The following is a 13,068-nucleotide window of genomic DNA, read 5'->3' on the forward strand; positions in this document are numbered from 1 at the left end:
GTTTTCTACTCTACAGAGTTTATAAATTCATGATTTTGATGCCGTGAGCCATTTCGGTAAAAGTACCTGCAAGATCCTAATGAACAATTATGAATTTAATACATTTACATGAGAGTTCACCCTTAAGGTTTTGGTTATTTATTCAGAATTATTATATTAACAATACAAATGACGTTAACACAATTACTTATAGTTTCTCCAAACGCCTGGGTGCATATAACAGGACGTAGGCGCAATGCCAGTCTCCACCACCGGAAAGCCGCAAGATCTCGTCCGTGGCCACTGCGGAGACCTCATCATCATCGAACTTGAACCACACATCGCCGCTGGAGCGAACCCAGGCCACATAATGGCCCGATGAACTCGAACGACCCTTGTGCGTGAGCACCGCCTGTAGCGTATAGTATCCCGAATTGTTGCTGCCCAAATCGTCGTCGAACCAGAACTGCTCGTACTTGACGTCCTTTTTCTCCTCGTTGGGTTCATTGCGTTTGACAACGTCAACATCCATTTTCTTGTCTTCCAGATCCTTGAATTTCGAGCGCATTGGACAGAGCTTGTTTTGCAATTCGGGAGTACACAGCTCAAAGGCATCAAAATCCATAGGGAATTTTATATCCTTCAACACCTTGGCATTTATGCCTTCCTTTCCTTTGTATTGAAAGCGAACGAATTGTACGGTGAGATAGGCTGGAAGTCGGCTCACCAAGTACTGAAACATGATAAGGTTAGTTTCGTATCGGAAAAATTAGCTCGAATCCTTACAGTTCGAATGTACTTTGCATCACGTCCTAGGATTTCCGATTTTTTTACCAGCTGCTCTTTCATTTTCTGAAAATGTATAAGAAAATTAGCGCCGCTTAAAAGTCCCTAGGATTTCACTTACAGATTTCAGTCCGCTCTGCATGTACTTCACATCCATTGAAATGAAGCAACTTAACTGCAAGAAATTTTCGCTTGTTACTGTTGAAGGTTCATCGGGATCCTCTTCAGAGCTCATCTTAACTTCAAAAGTGCCACCAAAAAATTGGTCGATAAACGAGCTAAAAGTGGAATACCTAATAAATATTGTCCAAAAGAAGCATAAAGGTTGTGTGCTCACCTGTGCCTTTTCTGGACAGTATTCGATGGTTCCTGGTTTGTTGGCCGCAGTTTTTGCTGCAACATTTTCAGGATTTCCGCCCAGCACTCATTGGCGTCCTGCTGCCTGTATGTGCCATTTTCGCCAGTCTGAGCGAATTGCGGTGATGCTCGGTGCAATGCCTGCAGCAACACAATTGGCGTAACGGTTGTGCCCTTCTCCATTTGAGCAAATATAGACTTCATGGCAGACGATATGGAAAATGCGGTCGACATAGTGTCGGTTCCATCATGACTGAAAGTGCTCAGGGCAGTGCGGAGCTCGGGCACTGCATTTAGGCACTGAACAGTGGCGTTCATATAGCATGTATTGCCCAGATTTGTCAGCCCAGCCGGAAGACGCATCTGTAAAGATGTATAGTTTAGATGAGAACATTACTAATATTTAGCTTTTTAGAGTTATAGTTTACTGAGCATAGCCCAAACCTTAGAACTAAACTAGGCAGTTAGTAATCGGCTAATGTTTTAATGACTAAGACTATGAGTTCAAATAATAATGAGTTCGGCACATTAATATAATCAATTATTCAGGTATCACATATTCAGGTGTTTTGCAGTTCGAACTTTTACATATTTACTAAAACTTCCCCATCCGGTTAGTTAAAGGTGGGATCATTATTATAATTGCCAAAGTACAACGAAATACATACCGCTGTGGCTGCTTCAGCTTCATTCATGTCCTCAATGAATTTGACCGGAGTGGCGGGCACTTCTGGAACACTTTCCTTGCTGCCCAGCAACAAGACCACAGCGCCCTGCAAAAGAAAGACGGATGCTGGTTAGTCGCCAAGGAGACATAGATGCCCACTTACGTCCTTGATCTGCAGGTTCCACTGATCATCCTTGAGAATGCCGCCCTTGCACATAACTTTCTGGCGATCCGGTTGAACGCCAGTGAGGGCAAACAACTGAGCCTTAAACAATATAGGTTCCTCGTCGGTGTTTACATCAATATCTGTGTAGAGCTCCCGGCCCCACTTCACCTTAACTGAAAGTAGGCTGATGAATCTGTACGCAAACAGGAGTTGAAAATCGCAATGCTACCTTTAAATGCGGGCATGGCTAAATTTTTCGTTAATATAAGTTGTTCTTTCTGTAAAATTCAAAGTCATACTAGCCGAACCAGAGATGCGCAAAATTCCGATAATTTTCTGCTTGCTAACTACATTAGGTGCAATAACTATCGTCCAGTTTGAAATTCCGGAATTGGAACAATTTTGCCTACATTGGACAACGATAAACAAAGCTATGAAAAAAAGTATTCCAACAGAATAATTTAAATAAAAGCCTAGCGTTTAAATTTTTGTTTACAAAATAATGTTTTAATTACCTAATAAAAATAATTAAATTTATATAAAATTCTTGTGTTCCAAATTTTTGAATTGTGTTTTTTTCTGGCATTCCGAAAAGGACAAAAATGTCCGATTAACCGCACATTTCAACCACCATAAACATCGATAAAACAGCTGATAGTTTTCCAAATTAATTTTTACAATAAGTTAATTGCCCACATCGGCAAATTTATTAGAAAGTATTTTATTAAAAATAAAAAAGATGAATGAAGCGGACAGTTTTGCGGAAATATTCAGGGGCGGCCTACCTCACTGCCTTCTGATTGTGTTTTCCATGTTGTTAATATGCTCACCGGTAATGCCGAGCGAATTCGAGGTTATTTCGATGTCCAAATACGATCTAAATGGACAGCATTATGGTATGTAAATAATGCAAAAGACATATATTAATTATGTAAGTTTATTGTAGATCACGTCTTGGATATTTGAACACCATTGTTTCGAATCTAAACATAACAAATTCGAGGGTGCTCTGACCCTAATTTTTATGTGCACCGCTGCGGCCTCTTCTTGATTTAATTAGTACTATTGAATACCATTAAAATAAGCTTACGTGATTTGTATTTGAGTTTATTGATTATGAATAATATGTAGAGATTATACTTATCATAAGGAACATTATATTGTAAGGTCCCAGCTCTTTTAATACATTTTTAATCACTTTTTGGTTTCAAATAATTAATCTCCGAATTATTACATACTGCATTTAACTATCCTTATATAAATTTTAACTTTTCGGCAATCTTTTGATTTAATAATCTTTATTTTTTGTAGGAAGCCGCGTATCTGCAATATCCCTAGAAGCGAGATCTTTGTACTCCTGGAATACTTCTAGGCATTGTGTACTCACACGGTAAGTACACTTTTCACTTCTGCTCTTTGAAATGTTTTAAACATTGTAAATTATATCAAACAGATTAACGGACTTGTCTATCCATGATTTTGATAAGTTACGGCAAGGTGCAGGAGGCCTAATTCTCATGTTGCCGTCGAATATCTTAAATCTGGATCTAGAAACCAAAGAACTTATAACTATTTTGGAGCAATCAATGCTGACCCACACAGCTGCGGTTCCGATATACTTCGCTCCGTACAACAAAGATTTGGAAAAGATCATTGATGATATTACGTATACGACTACGGATAGTCCGGGACAAAATCAAACGGCATTAGCCCAATTGGTTGTAACCGTCTCGGCCAACAGATACCACATAAATGTTGGCGGGGGCAGCATTGCGGCCAATAAGAATAGCAAAATTCCTATTATTCATGGCGAACTGATACCCAATCAATTGGCCCTGAAACCCACGGAATCTATTGCAGATGGACAGAAACTTCCCGTCATCTTAATAACCGCGAATCTGAAAACCTTTGGTATATATAATGTAAGTAATTTTGTGACTCAGTAGCTAAATTTCCGTGGAGATGAATTATTTTTACGTTTTTATCGGAAAATAATACAAGAGGAATTTGAAAAAAAAAATTTTTTCTTAGTTATCAAAGCTAAAAAGTAAACTACAATAACACGTTGGGTATCACCATAACTTAAAAGTTTTATTTCTGCTTTCAAGATAAGAGCTTCCTATCTAAAAGATTGTGGCCTTTATCAAAGTGGTTCAAGTGGTTTTGTGATTTTAGGCAATCATTTGAGGTCAAAAGAGCTGATCTGAAGTAAATGCACATCATTATTATGTCTTAATTTCTAGGATTACCCGGTGAATGCCGATGCTGCAGTTTTGCTGGTACTGATGGAGTTGTTCAGTAAATTGCACTATACATCCAGTATGGCACCCAAGTACCGTCTACGATTTTTGCTTTCGGACGCAGGCGTCCTACTAAACTTCCAGGGCTCCAAGAAGTGGCTCGAGGTTGATGATAATGCGCTGCAGGTAACAATAACTAATAAAGGATATAAATATTCGTTTTTATCTGAAATGCTATCACTTTTAGAACGTTGAATTTGTGCTCTGTTTAGACACCATTAGCGAAAGCTTATCCTACACAACAGACAATGCTTTGTACATGCATGTCTCTAAGCCACCCAAGGATAAGACCTCTATTAGCAACTTCTTTAAACTCTTGAAATCATCAGCTGAAAAGTATTCGAATGGTCTGGCCGTCGAGGGTGTCCATAAGAAGATCAACCTGGCAGACACCAAACTGGCATGGGAGCACGAGCGGTTCAGCATAAAGCGCTATCCTTCATTCACCCTATCGTCTGTGAAGAGTCCACGAAGCCCCATCCGTACAACCATTTTCAGAAACAACGAGAGTCGTCTTGTGGAACACACTCTCAACACGACGCGAATTATTGCGGAAGCTTTGGCTAGCTTCATGTACAAAGTGGATTCAACCTCCAGCATTTTTGAGGGGCAGTTGGTAAGTATCCAATGGTTTCCGTTTAAAAAGATATCTTTATATCTTATTCTTCATATAATATTTCATCAATTTTGTAGGCCATCAAGGAGGAAAACATCTTACCGTACTTTGGAGTTAAATCCATACTGCATAATAACGACGTAAAGGATGCTTTCGAAAAGTATCTTAACAATGTTAAGATCATTTACGATAAGCCCGACGTCAGAGACCCAGAATTTATGTTCTATAACGAGAACGAGGTGAAACTGAATGTTTATAGAGTGAAACCGGCGATCTTTGATCTCTTCCTGACTTTCGTCATTGGCGCCTATCTATTGACTGTGTTCCTGGCCATACAATATTTCCCCCGGTTTTACGACGAAGTTTCCAAGCTAACGAAGGAGGATTCCGCGGGACAACTCAATGGACACTCTTCTGAGCGACTCAGAATGAAATCACATTAGTAAAAAAATGGTATTGAGTAATATATGATTGCGAGTAGGGAAATTTATGTTCAAAATTTATGTTTCAAACCTTTTCTAATGCTAATTAAACGATTGTTACTTTAAAGTTAATAAATTCTATAAAACTGTAGAGATCTGTCCACTGGTGATGTGGCTATCAAAATGTATCCTTCAAATATTTCCTTCTATGCATGCGATGAAAATAGCTTCGATTTAACATAAGTACATTTATATTTTATTGCGTATAAATTTGGTTTATGTTTAGTATAAATATTATTTGTGTACAGCGTAATTTATTGAACTTATTAGCACGAGCCGTTGTTGAAGTTGGAACTAGCTGAGTTATGGGCTCGACTTGGCTTCGGTAGTGGGTTCCAATCCAAGTTCGATGAAGTGGGAGATGACTCCCTGAATTGACCCTTAAACTTGCTTATCTTGCTTATAAACAAATTACTTTGGGATGGTAGTTCATTGGTATCTGATGTGCTAACTGAAATATTGGCAGACGTCACTTCCTTGGACGATCTATTATTAACGTTATTTAACTCATTGGGATAGTTGTATTTATTATCAGCATAGGAGGGTGTTAAATAAACCTTTGTGCCCTTCGCCGCGCTTTCGTTTAGAATCTTCTGATTCCTGCTTATGGACTCTAGCACTTCCTTGATGGACTTCTTCTTCCTCATCCTCGGCGTGGGCGTAGAATTTGATTCCCGTTCCGTCGATATGGAAGATCTGTTGCGATCGTTTGTGGGTCTCTCACCATATCTTACATTATTTTCCAGCTCAAACTCTTCTCTTATTTGTAATACGTCGCTGGTTTCAGCTGGCATCGGCTGAATTAGATTATAAACTACATGGTTCTCTGTTCTCTTTGATATTGCACCATTTGTATTGATGACTTCTTTTTTGGGTAGTTGACTAGGACCACTGGAACTAGTAATGTTCTCTTCAAAAATCTGTGAAATTTGTTTGACCGTGCCAAATGAATTGGTTTTCCTCTCTTCCACATAGACGTTATCTTCTGGCTCAGCATCTGTGCTCAAAGTTAAGGCTTCAACGGGCAGTTTAACTTGGTCATTGGCAATGGGGTGTTGGGTTTTGGAGGTGGAGGCACCACTGCTGTCTTCGGAATCTACCAGGGCGACCGATTGCTTGGTCATCTTAGCAAGTTCTGCCGGCCTTGAAGCTTCCTTAACAACTAAGGTCTCTTCTGTGATGCCAACAGGTAAGGTGCCATTTGGTTTTTTGTTGACTTGGTTTACATCGTTATTGGGTTTCTGTTCAGAGCACACTGATATGTGTTCAGAAGAGTGCTTTATGTGGATGCTCGCGATACACTCAGGAGTTTTGGAAGTGCAGTGATTAGGCTGGCCGGCAGTATTAGTTGTGCGGACTTTTCGGATCTGAACAGGTGTGCTAGGTATTTCGGGCTTGTTGATCTGCTTTATGTGAACGGCGCCATTACATTTCGGTGTCGGGGAGGTGCAAGTATTAGTATTGTTATCGGATTCAGAGATAGTGACCTTTTCCTTATCATTGGCCGTGCTGTATCCATTGGATTGCTTTACACGGATGGTTTGTGGTGCTTTGGATGTGCTGGGGTTAGGTTCGATATCGGAGATTGGTGCAGTAATCAAAATTGTTGGTTCATTTGATTTGGGGACCTCCTCGCCAACTTCTTGTTTTATTAAAGATTCTTTTCTGTTGTTTACAAACGCGTCAATTTCAGATGCAAGAGACTCAATGTCTTTGGTAGCTAAGTAATCTTGGACCTGCAAATAGGTTTCAAATTTAATTCGGTAGCACTTTGTGTACATGGATTTAAATTACCACTAGTTTTGGCGGCGGCGGAGCTCTCCTCTTCTTACGATATCTTCTACTGCTCATCGGGGAACTAGGACACGACTCCGGCTGAGACTCAAAGGGATTAGAGCTGGCTAGACTAGATTGCGATAATCTTAAATGAAAACAATAATTATTATAAAAATCATCAGTATATACGTTGTGTAGATGTACCTTGTGCTCTGATTGTTTGGCGAGCGATATCCGGAAAACTGTGTTGTGCTTCTGTACATGTCATTGCGGTTGAAGAACATTCCATTTGAGGACAATGAATCAGACTAAATCAGCAAAAAAGTCAACGATTAGGATATTTATATGTTATACACTTGAAGACTTGAGTAATCACCTCCCGTCGTCTATCAATGTCTTGCAGGGATGTGTGACGGTCTCCGCGGAAAACTCTAGAGTTCAAATAGGAACTACATATGTGGGTGTTAATAAAATCTTTGCAAAATTAGCTAATTAATTAACATACTTATCGTTCAGATCTCGTCTTAGAGTGGGCGGACTCTCCGATGTTTTGTTTATACCTAATGTTGAAGACTTCTTCTTACGAAAAGAATACGACTTCCTAAAAGAACGAAACGAAATTACACTAAATAACATTTAAGCGAAAGAAGGCTTTTCGCATTTGGCTTGACACAAAATGTTGCATTAGGCAAGTTATTTATACATTTTAGTTATCTGGGAGTACCAAACAAACTAAACAACTCACCACAATTCTTGCAGGTTTCCAATCGACAGACTATGTCTGCCATTTTCGTTCTTCTTTTTGCTGAACCCAAAAAATCTGAGGCGTTTGTGATTATCATCTTCGTAGAATGGATTTAGATGCTCCGGGTAGTTGTAAATGGATATGTGACTAGTGTTTCTCTTGTTCCAACTCATTGTAAATTAGTGATTTCGCCCGCTGTCAATAAATCTAATGTAAATATGAAAAAGACACAGTTGTATATTTTCTAATCCATTCTATGAATGCACTTTTCTGTTGATTAAGTTTTATATACATAAATATGTGTATACGAAAAGCAATCAAAAGCTTATTCCTTATTTCGAATACCATGTACCCCTGATCTTTGTAATGATTGCCTATAAATATAATCACCAGCATGACGACATAACTACTTATTGATGGGTGCAGTATATTTCTACACAAACCCGGTTTTGCGGCCTTCAAAAACGGTTATATGAAATAAAAAGTATATATATATTGTCAATCGTATATTATATAAAAAATGATTGGGAAATTAGCACTATTGCTAAAATGAAGCGAACAGTGAAAGAAACAAATTTTCAGACACACCCAAACGAAATTCGACTAACCTTTCCCTGAAGTTTTTCTCGTTATCACGTTCTTATCAAATAACTGAGTACTACAATTATAATTATGCAATTACCGTTGACTTTCTTTCAATTTCCAGAGACAAATGAAATGTCAACGTTGCCAAGTGATTAAGCAGGTAACGGATCGCAGGGCTTATACTAAGTTACTTTCAAAAATAAAAACAGCATTTGCCCAATAAAACAATATCCTACATAGTAAGTATATGTTTGTATATGTGTATGTATATATATTGTTTTTTCAAATGTGTTTTTGTTTATATGAAAGTGTTTCGAAGATACATATAAATAAGATGAGTATACTTATAACATGTATCTGTGAACATACGAATTCACGAGTTTTGGTTTAGAAAATTTCATTCAAATTAGAATGAAATAAGGTTTTTTGAGCACAGAAGCTGTCTGAATACACTTCGGAATAAAAAATACAATTTAAACAATACAATATAAATATATTATACATAAAGAGCTTGTTTTTTGGATTTTTTTTGGGTGCATGATTTTGCATTTATGGTTTCCCTGTAAGATATATTTATAAGGATTCCAAATATGATACTATAAATTGAAGGTTCATTTCCTCAGGAGAGAGTGATTCTGATGGGTTGAGTTCAGTTGGGTTGGGGATCCCTGGACAATTAGCAGATACACGTCTATAAAGATGAGCTAGAGATCGCCGCGTGTTAAGCACGATCGATTGGAATGATCACATATGAATGCACAATTCGCACCGAAATCTTTAGAATACAAATTATATCGCACTGTTGACACATTTCGTATATTGATTATGGGTAATCTGAGAATCATATGATGGAACGCACGGAAGTTTGAGCTTTGTATTTATTTAGTAATGCCAACTGTTGGACGAGGGATTAAATTGTTTAAGATACCTTAAAGCTTTTTGCTTTCGCCAATTTAACAGGTGAAAAGCGATCACGCACGATGTTTTTATTATGGGGCACGCGCACGTCACTAATGTGAGATCATTTAGATTATTTTAAACACAAACAAATAGACACTTTTCAATAGGCATGAACATAGATCGGCCGTATAAACATTCGCGTTATATAAAGAATTTTCCCTTCTCGCCACGGCCTTTGTATTCATTTACAGATTAACCATCGCACATATGCCTTGGGTACAGGTACATACGGGTACAATGTAGATAAAAATATACACAGGTATGCCCGACGAGGATTGGGGTAATGTGTTCCAGATGACCTCAAATGCTCAGCGCCAAGCTTTTCGCGATACTCACCCACCGAGTTGTACTTTAAGACTAAACGAACTTGATGAACTTTGTATAGAGAGATAGAGAGCTTTGCAGCAATTCGAGGGCTTTTCAAAAGTTATAGTACATGGGCAACAACAAATACCGAAGCGAACGAATGTGACGATTCTATTATGATCGTTTTGGTCGATACGGGCAGGAAAAAGTACCATCTAGAGACCCAAACTTAAGATCATGTGGCTGCATTCTAGACATTCTGAGGAAAGCTAAAACAAAACCATGTATTCAGCAAAACTCAAATAGACATGAGTAACTCCCATGGAAATATTTTGGGTGTAAACTGAACTGGGTGTATTCAATTTTGTATTACCTCATGGATTTGTATTCTTTTTCAAATAGGATATGAGTTGGGACGATATATGGAGTGTTAGGCACACAAAATATGGTTGTAAATTTCGTAGTTGCGTGCTTTGGAGGGTAATATAATAAAATGAGTTTACCATTACTTGTATTATTCTCTTATTTTAATGCTGATATTAAATATTTCATTTTTTTCAGTAAGATAAATGAATGATTTATTAATTCATACAGTCACAATATTTAAAAGATTTTGTATTTTATATCAAGAGTAAACTGTTTTATACTATGAAATGCGATCCAAAAAATTCGTATTACCAAATGTATTTTTAAAAAAATATTTCGACTATATTATAGGAATAAATTCGGCATTTAACATCTAAATGAAACGAAAAATTTTTTCTCTGAATAATTTTTCCCCAGAACAAAGTTGGCTTGTCTAATATAACACAGTTTTGAAATGCAAACAATAGTCTTGACAAAATTATATATCTTTCCTACGATAATATGGGAAGAATCGTATATTCCATACACTCATGGTAAGTATCAACAATAATAATAAATAGTAAATTTTGGACTGAAATCATTGCGTGGTTAAGACCGAAATTCACAACATACTGCATTTTTATTTGAAGTTTTTGTTTTTTAGCATAAGAATCTATGCTGGCAATCTATGGTGGCTTAAATCTGTGTTATTCCAGTGTAGTATGTAAAATCTTCAAGATGCATCCAATAACATTTATACATCGTGTTACCAATGAAAAGGTAAATTAATGCTGTGTATTATTTATTTATTTATTTATATATTCGATTTGAATATATCACTTAAAAACTTCCTTATGGATTTGATGGACCCACTTGAATATTATGTTCTTATCCTCTGTGAAACCCGGGCTTGAATAATATTATTGTATTGTTGTTTATTAACAAGTCAATACACTGTTATTAAGTTCCCAGAGTCGGTGATGGCCCATCGGATCAGATTCCTAAGAGGTCACAATAATGACATTTTATTTTTAATCTCTAACACAAAGATTGAGTCGCGACAAATGTGAGAATGTCCAAGCTGAGTTTTATTACATAATATAGAATAAATATTGATTACATACACAATTTTGAACGACTGGACTATGGGATCACCCCAAAAGTAACTTGAAATCAAACGATTGGTTGATATAAGCCATAAGGTATTGCATTTATAATGAAACTAAAACTTAAAAACTTTTCATAATACCAAGTCTAAAATTCAAGTCCGTTCACCTATAAATTATATATAATACTAAAGTCTACAATGTGAGGTACTTTTTAGTCGCAAGACGAGCTTACACCTTTGCTTTAAATTGTATGCTTTTAATTAAAATATTAAAAGCCCGTTATCAGTTATTCTAACCTCCGCCAATGAAAATATCATCGCGACAACTGAAAAATTTGTTTGAGACACACGCGACAAATTATTTGAGCGAATAGTAGTGAGTATTTCCATATTCGGTGGAGCACATTGCTAAAAAATAGCATTTAGGTCAATAAAAAATTATAATTTATATTGATTAATTAATACCAAGAGTATAACTGCCTTTTGAATTGCTAAAAACTTAATTTTTCAGGATCCATACCGGAAGAGAGGTTCAGAGATCGGCGACATACAACTTAAGGCCACCTCTGAAACTTTGTCTCCAAAAATGGTTGTGGATTTCGTAGCCGGACTTCTGGGAGGTAAGCCTCTTGAACTTTACACACTCTTCCCTCTCTTATCAAATACATACCCATTTCAATTCCAGGAGCTGCGGGGGTTCTTGTTGGTCATCCCTTCGATACCGTGAAGGTCCACCTACAGACCGATGATCCTCGCAACCCCAAATACAAAGGCACATTCCACTGCTTCCGGACGATATTGCAAAAAGACAGCTTTAGAGGATTATACCGGGGTATTAGCAGTCCCATGGGAGGCATCGGATTGGTGAACGCCATCGTTTTCGGGGTCTACGGAAATGTGCAACGATTGTCCAACGAACCCAATTCGCTGACGTCACACTTCTTCGCTGGATCAATCGCGGGAGTGGCCCAGGGCTTCGTCTGTGCGCCCATGGAGTTGGCCAAAACGAGACTCCAATTGGCCAATCAGATTGACAGCGGCATCAAGTTTACTGGACCCATCCACTGCCTCAAATACATAGTAAAAACCGAGGGTATCAAAGGTGCCTTCAAGGGATTAACAGCCACTATTCTAAGGGATATTCCAGGTGCGTTCGATTTACATTAATGACAAGGATTTAAACCTTACCTCCTGCATCCTCTTTTCGAACAGGCTTCGCCAGCTACTTTGTGTCCTTCGAGTACCTTATGCGTCAAGTGGAGACTCCTAGCGTTCCTTACACCCTTCTGGCCGGAGGATGTGCTGGCATTTCCTCCTGGCTGGCGTGCTATCCCATCGACGTGGTGAAGACCCACATGCAGGCAGATGCCATGGGCGCGAATGCCAAGTACAATGGCTTCATCGACTGTGCGATGAAGGGCTTTAAAAACGAAGGACCCCAGTACTTCTTTCGCGGCCTAAACTCCACATTGATCAGGGCTTTTCCGATGAACGCCGCCTGCTTCTTCGTGGTGTCCTGGGTCCTGGACTTCTGCAATGCCAAGAACGGTATGGATTCCGTGATGCACTCCGATCAGCCATTGACTCTAGTGAACCTGGACAACAAGAGCAAAGTGGATTTGGAGACGACGGTGCCCACGGTTGAGGAAGTGGTGCGCAAAATAATCACGGACAATGCCATGTCCCATCAGTATGTGTCTACTCCTCAGGACGTCGTTCACAGCCACTACACGAGTAGCACGATCAACATTCCCAAAGAATCTAAAGCACGTTTAGCATCCGATTGTAATTTAAAATAAAGTACAAATTATTTAGTACCTTTATAAATTCGACTGTTGGCTAATTACTAAATGGTACCAAATATTTGAATCTTGGCAGGCGAACATAAAC

General features: G+C 38.3%; 4 protein-coding genes across 8 annotated transcripts; 2 read left to right on the forward strand and 2 right to left on the reverse strand.

Moving 5' to 3' along the window:
• Nucleotides 1-103: 103 nt before the first annotated feature.
• LOC6541138 (ubiquitin carboxyl-terminal hydrolase 14) lies at nucleotides 104-2,285 on the reverse strand. Its single transcript, XM_001969410.3, has 7 exons — nucleotides 2,185-2,285; nucleotides 1,953-2,128; nucleotides 1,791-1,895; nucleotides 1,103-1,485; nucleotides 887-1,043; nucleotides 766-831; nucleotides 104-712 (listed from the first exon to the last, which is right to left on the reverse strand). Exons 1-7 carry the CDS (start codon nucleotides 2,198-2,200, stop codon nucleotides 188-190), a joined length of 1,428 nt encoding a protein of 475 aa, XP_001969446.1. The 5' UTR covers nucleotides 2,201-2,285; the 3' UTR covers nucleotides 104-187.
• A 278-nt stretch (nucleotides 2,286-2,563) lies between these two features.
• On the forward strand, nucleotides 2,564-5,481 carry LOC6541637 (nicalin). Its single transcript, XM_001969411.3, has 6 exons — nucleotides 2,564-2,851; nucleotides 3,267-3,345; nucleotides 3,409-3,877; nucleotides 4,199-4,381; nucleotides 4,443-4,871; nucleotides 4,949-5,481. Exons 1-6 carry the CDS (start codon nucleotides 2,695-2,697, stop codon nucleotides 5,312-5,314), a joined length of 1,683 nt encoding a protein of 560 aa, XP_001969447.1. The 5' UTR covers nucleotides 2,564-2,694; the 3' UTR covers nucleotides 5,315-5,481.
• A 45-nt stretch (nucleotides 5,482-5,526) lies between these two features.
• LOC6542596 lies at nucleotides 5,527-9,788 on the reverse strand. 3 transcript variants are annotated; one of them, XM_026978656.1, is made up of 7 exons: nucleotides 9,756-9,788; nucleotides 7,875-8,081; nucleotides 7,635-7,730; nucleotides 7,506-7,578; nucleotides 7,334-7,437; nucleotides 7,148-7,274; nucleotides 5,527-7,089 (listed from the first exon to the last, which is right to left on the reverse strand). In XM_026978656.1, exons 2-7 carry the CDS (start codon nucleotides 8,045-8,047, stop codon nucleotides 5,620-5,622), a joined length of 2,043 nt encoding a protein of 680 aa, XP_026834457.1. In that variant the 5' UTR covers nucleotides 8,048-8,081; nucleotides 9,756-9,788; the 3' UTR covers nucleotides 5,527-5,619. The 3 variants fall into 3 exon arrangements, with proteins under 3 accessions (XP_026834457.1, XP_026834460.1, XP_026834459.1); XM_026978659.1 differs by having other exon boundaries at nucleotides 7,875-8,069; nucleotides 9,756-9,779; XM_026978658.1 differs by lacking the exon at nucleotides 9,756-9,788 and adding an exon at nucleotides 9,388-9,630.
• A 723-nt stretch (nucleotides 9,789-10,511) lies between these two features.
• On the forward strand, nucleotides 10,512-12,999 carry LOC6541854 (mitochondrial basic amino acids transporter). 3 transcript variants are annotated; one of them, XM_001969413.3, is made up of 5 exons: nucleotides 10,512-10,624; nucleotides 10,721-10,850; nucleotides 11,690-11,798; nucleotides 11,864-12,325; nucleotides 12,391-12,999. In XM_001969413.3, the coding sequence occupies exons 2-5, from the start codon at nucleotides 10,746-10,748 to the stop codon at nucleotides 12,975-12,977; spliced, it is 1,263 nt and encodes a 420-aa protein (XP_001969449.2). In that variant the 5' UTR covers nucleotides 10,512-10,624; nucleotides 10,721-10,745; the 3' UTR covers nucleotides 12,978-12,999. The 3 variants fall into 3 exon arrangements, with proteins under 3 accessions (XP_001969449.2, XP_026834461.1, XP_026834462.1); XM_026978660.1 differs by having other exon boundaries at nucleotides 10,735-10,850; XM_026978661.1 differs by lacking the exons at nucleotides 10,512-10,624; nucleotides 10,721-10,850 and adding an exon at nucleotides 11,495-11,554.
• The last annotated feature ends 69 nt before the right edge of the window (nucleotides 13,000-13,068 follow it).

The sequence above is a fragment of the Drosophila erecta genome, unplaced genomic scaffold, assembly GCF_003286155.1.
Source record: "Drosophila erecta strain 14021-0224.00,06,07 unplaced genomic scaffold, DereRS2 tig00000055-arrow-pilon, whole genome shotgun sequence".
NCBI classification, from domain to species: Eukaryota; Metazoa; Arthropoda; class Insecta; order Diptera; family Drosophilidae; genus Drosophila; species Drosophila erecta.

Bases quoted from the DNA above. Each gene is read 5' to 3' on its own strand.
- LOC6541138 (XM_001969410.3), bottom strand. The intron at 1,896-1,952 runs GTAAGTGGGCAT...TTTCTTTTGCAG, and splicing joins GGAACCTGCAGATCAAGGAC to GGCGCTGTGGTCTTGTTGCT. The intron at 1,044-1,102 runs GTGAGCACACAA...TTCCACTTTTAG, and splicing joins ACTGTCCAGAAAAGGCACAG to CTCGTTTATCGACCAATTTT.
- LOC6541637 (XM_001969411.3), top strand. From the start codon at position 2,695: ATGAATGAAGCGGACAGTTTTGCGGAAATATTCAGGGGCGGCCTACCT. The intron at 2,852-3,266 runs GTATGTAAATAA...TATTTTTTGTAG, and splicing joins TCTAAATGGACAGCATTATG to GAAGCCGCGTATCTGCAATA. The intron at 4,872-4,948 runs GTAAGTATCCAA...TCAATTTTGTAG, and splicing joins GCATTTTTGAGGGGCAGTTG to GCCATCAAGGAGGAAAACAT.
- LOC6542596 (XM_026978656.1), bottom strand. From the start codon at position 8,047: ATGAGTTGGAACAAGAGAAACACTAGTCACATATCCATTTACAACTAC. The intron at 7,438-7,505 runs GTGATTACTCAA...TTGCTGATTTAG, and splicing joins ACATTGATAGACGACGGGAG to TCTGATTCATTGTCCTCAAA. The intron at 7,090-7,147 runs GTAATTTAAATC...ACCTATTTGCAG, and splicing joins CGCCGCCGCCAAAACTAGTG to GTCCAAGATTACTTAGCTAC.
- LOC6541854 (XM_001969413.3), top strand. From the start codon at position 10,746: ATGCTGGCAATCTATGGTGGCTTAAATCTGTGTTATTCCAGTGTAGTA. The intron at 10,851-11,689 runs GTAAATTAATGC...TTAATTTTTCAG, and splicing joins ATCGTGTTACCAATGAAAAG to GATCCATACCGGAAGAGAGG. The intron at 12,326-12,390 runs GTGCGTTCGATT...CTTTTCGAACAG, and splicing joins TATTCTAAGGGATATTCCAG to GCTTCGCCAGCTACTTTGTG.